The 4856-nt window shown below is 40.0% G+C and overlaps 1 protein-coding gene across 1 annotated transcript; it reads right to left on the bottom strand.

The window, feature by feature from the left end:
* Window positions 1-2100: 2100 nt before the first annotated feature.
* LOC121778619 (salviol synthase-like) lies at window positions 2101-4572 on the bottom strand. Its single transcript, XM_042176005.1, has 3 exons — window positions 4117-4572; window positions 3292-3727; window positions 2101-2919 (listed from the first exon to the last, which is right to left on the bottom strand). The coding sequence occupies exons 1-3, from the start codon at window positions 4563-4565 to the stop codon at window positions 2293-2295; spliced, it is 1512 nt and encodes a 503-aa protein (XP_042031939.1). The 5' UTR covers window positions 4566-4572; the 3' UTR covers window positions 2101-2292.
* Between the last annotated feature and the right edge of the window lie 284 nt (window positions 4573-4856).

Genomic DNA, 4856 nt, shown 5'->3' with positions numbered 1-4856 from the left:
AATATGATCATAATGAGACATCAAATAAGTTGGAAGTGCTGAGTGCACACTTGTTTGAATTCGTTATGATTGGACGGGGATTCGGGGGCAGCGCGAAAGCGGGGTCCAAGGGGCAGAGCCCCTGGCTGGGGTCACCACCATTGCCTACCTATGCCACTTTATTTCAGAGACACAACTTCGAGCGGATGGCATGAAGATCGAGTAGGTATTGGGTAATCCTGCCTCATTTGCTAATGGAGAGGTGCTATACAGAAATCTTCATCCGAAAATGTAATTTCCGATAATTGAAGGACCAAATTACAATATTTAAAACCCGCCAAAACTAAATAAAAAATAAAAATAATAAAAATTCGGCTGGTCGATCGCTCGCCGATCGGGAGCCTGCAATGGCGGCCAGCCGATCGGTGTGCGCTCATCGTTTTTCTCGCCGATTTATCGCTCGCCGGCTGCAATGGTTCGGAGAGCGGACCGGCCAGCACCGGGAATCGGCTAGCCGGTCCGCTCGCCGCTATTGTGGATGCTCTTAAAAACCTTCCCTCAATTCTCTAAGTGTTGGGCTATTTGAGCATACTCCACAGTAAATGGTCACGCAAAATAGCACAAATTCTTAATACAAAGTTATCTCCAAATTCAGAGTGTCATTTAAATTAAGCTCAAAATCTGCATTTTATTATTTAGTCATATCTTTATGATTTATTTCAATGGTTATTGGGATTTAATTTTTTTAATGTATGATACTTACATGTAAATATATGTAGAATATTTAATAAGAATTAACGAATAAAAGAATATAATTATTATTTTTTTAATCATTTTCTCAATCTCATGGTGTCTCTAAGTCTCTAACTCTCTTCAACACCGTCCTCATTCATACTCTCTTGCTTGACTTTCTTTTTCCATTTTCATTTTGCATGTGTATCATGTGACCCTTTATAAATATATATATTCATATTTTGTTGAAAGTTAAAAAAAATACAATTTTGTTTATGCGGTCATAACTACTACTACTACTATTATAAGTGGTCCATTGCGTGTCAGAAATAAAGAAGACGGAACGTCTGATGAATAAGAAGGGAGGATGAAGAAGAGATCCAACATCAATCCGATTATCCGAAGACGAACCACCATCAACATCGGAGAAACACATTGGAATCTACGATTTTAGTTTTCTTTGATGTAATCGATGTTAGCATGTAGTAGAGTGTGAAATATTGCATATGTTGATGAATTATTTTTTTAATCTTCGCTTTGATTCATGTCTATGGTTAGATTTTCATTTTACCATTCTTGCCACGTCTTGACAGGTAACGATCTATAGTCATATATAATTCTAAAAGGTCTCCTTAGCTTAGATTTTGGTTGAAAACCATCGGTAAGAAACTCAGATTTTATTCTTGTTTAGAGACAATGTCTTGATTCAGAAGCCCAAATATTTTTGGTATCTATTGTCGTGTTTAACGCTATAGAAAATAAGCGTCCTATATATCTAGATTAGTCATGGGTTGAGTTTTAGGAGACGTGTTCAGATTTATCTTGATAGTGTTCAACGAATATAGAGCGTAAAATAAACTTTATCATCGTTTGCATAGATTCAATTAAAGAATTAGTTTATCAACGTGTCTCTATTCGAAAGCCTAAAACATGTTAAGAGCAATGTTTTTTACCTTGTGATTTCGTCAATTTTTGTGTTATAATATTTCGCCTTTTATTTTGCGGTGCTCCTTCACTTCAAAATAAAAACATATCGCTTTAATAATCAAATAACAGTTCTCCCCCTTTTTGATATCAACCCTTATATGTCTCATTTATTCTTTTTTTTTGTCCGCTAATAAACATCGCATTTCACTTTTATTATTATTTTAGTAAGTTGATCTCACATATCACTTATTCATTTCACTTCTATTTTATTATAAAATTAATATATAATATATAAAAGTGTTACACGCATTCCACTAATTTTTTTCTTCCCAACTCTTTTTAACAAAGTCTAAGAAATTTTTTAAAATTAGATCCAGCCAACTAAGTATATGACCTTTATTAGTGGACGAAGTGAGTACAGACAAAGTTGCAATCTTGTCTTACTTGAAGTTTTAAGGACAATAATTTAAACATGTTGTGTTAATTAAATATCATATCATTCTGCTTTAAAAACAAACATCCTGAACCTCACACTCCACAAATTTTTTCCATACATTTTTCTTTACATAGTACAACAATCTATTAAACCTCGATCCAATATGGAACATTTATTCTTAGATGGAGGTAGTATTATTTTTTTTCACACCGGAATGGTCATTTACCGACATTGAGCGGCCTCTTGAGAGTCGGAACGAGAGCCAAAGGGTTTTTCCTCCGAACTGTTATGGCAAAGTCCTCCGTCATATCCAAATCCTGATTTCTGAGGCCACGCGGCATCTCCCAGTCGAAATGGTAGAGAAGCGTGGCCAGCGCCAGATCCGCGTTGGCTGCCCCGAAATTCATTCCGGGGCAGAGCCTCCTCCCGGAGCCAAACGGCAAATACTGGAAATCGTTTCCCCTGTAGTCTATGGCGGAGCCTTGGAATCTCTCTGGGATAAACTGCTCTGCGTCGGGCCAGTATTTGGGGTCTCTACCCAGCGCCCAGGCGTGGACGATCAGCCTGGTGTTGGTAGGGATCTCGTAGCCGTTGAGGGTGCACTTGCTGCTGTTGAGCCGTGGCATCATGAAAGGCAGCGGCGGATGGATTCTGAGCGTTTCTTTGATGGCGAGGGGTAAGTATTTCAGCTCGTGGATCCTCTCTTCGTCCACCCGCCCCGTCTTGTCGAACACCTGTCTCACTTCCTCCTGCGCTTTTTTCAGTGTAAGGGGATTCTTCAGCATCTCCGACATCGCCCACTCTATCACCGCCGCGGTGGTCTCGCTCCCCGCCAAAAACATGTCCTGCCATTAATTGAGGTTAACAAAAAATGGATCCTACTTTTATAATAAAATTTAATTATAAAAAAATTATAACACTAACGGTGCTCAATCCTTCAATAATTACCGAATCCTTCAGTAATTACGGATATAGTCCGCAGTTATAAATAATTTACCGACAAGTAAATTACTGATGGAAATTTTTTGTTGGTAACACTGTTTATCAACTGAAATTTACACCATAAAAATTGTTGTTTTTGATAGTGTGACGAGTGAAATAGGTTAGCTGAATTTATGATTCATTACCAAAAGTAGTCAATTAAATAATATAAGTTTGAAATATATTAATTGACGAACTGAAAAAGAAACTATTGACAAGTAATGAACAGCACTAACCAGCATGACTGCTTTAATACCATCGTCTGTGATGGCCATCTCGCTCCCTTCCGCTTGACATTTGAGGAGTATACCCAACAGATCTTCGAATCCATCGTCGCTCTTCGCTGCTCTTGCCTCGGCTATGATTCCTTGGAACATGCCGTCCATCTCCCGGTGCATCTTCTCTATCTTGAACTGGATTCCGGTGAGAAACGGGAGCACCTTCACGGAAGGGTACAGATCGGCGGCGTTGAATCCCGCTCCGAAGTTGCTGAGCCTTCTGGTTATATGCATGACCTTGACCCTATCCTTTGTTGTGGTCCCCACCGAAGCCCTCGTCACGATGTCATACGCCAGCAGATGGATCTTCTCAGACAGATCCACGGCGGCTCCATCGCCGGCTGCGGCTATGATGAATCTCACCAAATTCTCCGTCTCCTCTTGCCGGACGTGCCTGAAGGAGCGGACGAGGAATTTGAAGAGAAAGAACGAGAAACCGTCAGAATGATAAAATTATTTTACAGTAATTCTTTCTTTCTTGATTATATGAAGTACTCCATGCATAATTATACTTGGAATACAAAAACATATGACTAATATTCCAAATAATAAAATATTTACTTTTCGGTACGAGATTTTATGTAGGGTTGTTTTGTGATTTAATGAAAAGAGAATAAAGTAAGAGTGATGAAAAAGTAGAAATGATGGTGTTTTAATTTTTATAACATTTAATTTTTAATGGGACAACAAATAAGGAAAACGTTTCATTTTTAATGGAACGAGTGAGTATATTCTAGATTACGAAGAAAATTATATGAAATGGAAAAAAAATCCGTATCATGCCTGAAGGAGCGGACGCGCTTCATGCTGAGGAGCTCGACCGTGCAGAGCTTCTTGAGGACTCTCCATGGCTCGCCGTAGGGGGCAAAGCCGACGCCGGTGTAGTTGTAGGAGAATGCCTCGGCCGCAAGGCCTGGGGGCCGGTTGGAGAAGGCGAGGTCGTGGGTGCGGAGGACCTCTTTGGCGACCTCCACGGTGGAGACGATGAGGTAAGGGAGCTCGCCGAGCTGGATGCGCAGGAGGGGGCCGTATTGGGCGGAGAGCTTGCGGAAGACGTGGTGGGGCGGGGTGTTGCCGGCGAGGACGTGGAGGTTTCCGATCACGGGGAGGCGTTTCGGGCCGGGGATTAGGTTGAGGAGAGGCTTTGATGGGTCGGATTTTTTGTTTGGTAGTAATTTGAATATGATGAACAATGATACGAGGAAGGAGAGAATAATTGTGAGTGATTCCATGACTGGTGTTGATGTTTGTTGTGCTTTGATTCTTCGCCAACTCTTACAATATTTATAGAAACGAAGAAGCAATAGATTCCAACTAGGAGTGTCATTTAAAATATGGGAAGTATATTATTGGTCAACGAAAACCTGTGTCATATGAGTAATCCATTTCTTCAAAGGTAGTTTGGGGCATTTCTTTAGGTCATGTAAATTAAAAGTTAAGGTGTTAAAAGTAAAGAGAAGAGTGTAAAATATGAGAGGGAATAAAGTAAAGGATGAAGAGAAAATAAAGTACTATAAAAGAAG

Source organism: Salvia splendens, chromosome 19, assembly GCF_004379255.2.
Source record: "Salvia splendens isolate huo1 chromosome 19, SspV2, whole genome shotgun sequence".
Classification (NCBI taxonomy): domain Eukaryota; kingdom Viridiplantae; phylum Streptophyta; class Magnoliopsida; order Lamiales; family Lamiaceae; genus Salvia; species Salvia splendens.
Note: the sequence above shows the minus strand (reverse complement) of the source record. Positions and strands in the feature narration are given on the sequence as shown.

What these genes read in the sequence shown, in the direction of transcription:
- LOC121778619 (XM_042176005.1), bottom strand. Translation starts at nt 4,565, where the DNA reads ATGGAATCACTCACAATTATTCTCTCCTTCCTCGTATCATTGTTCATC. An exon ending in AAGCGCGTCCGCTCCTTCAG is followed by an intron (nt 3,728 to 4,116) that starts GCATGATACGGA and finishes CCGCTCCTTCAG; the next exon opens with GCACGTCCGGCAAGAGGAGA. An exon ending in GTATTAAAGCAGTCATGCTG is followed by an intron (nt 2,920 to 3,291) that starts GTTAGTGCTGTT and finishes AATTAATGGCAG; the next exon opens with GACATGTTTTTGGCGGGGAG.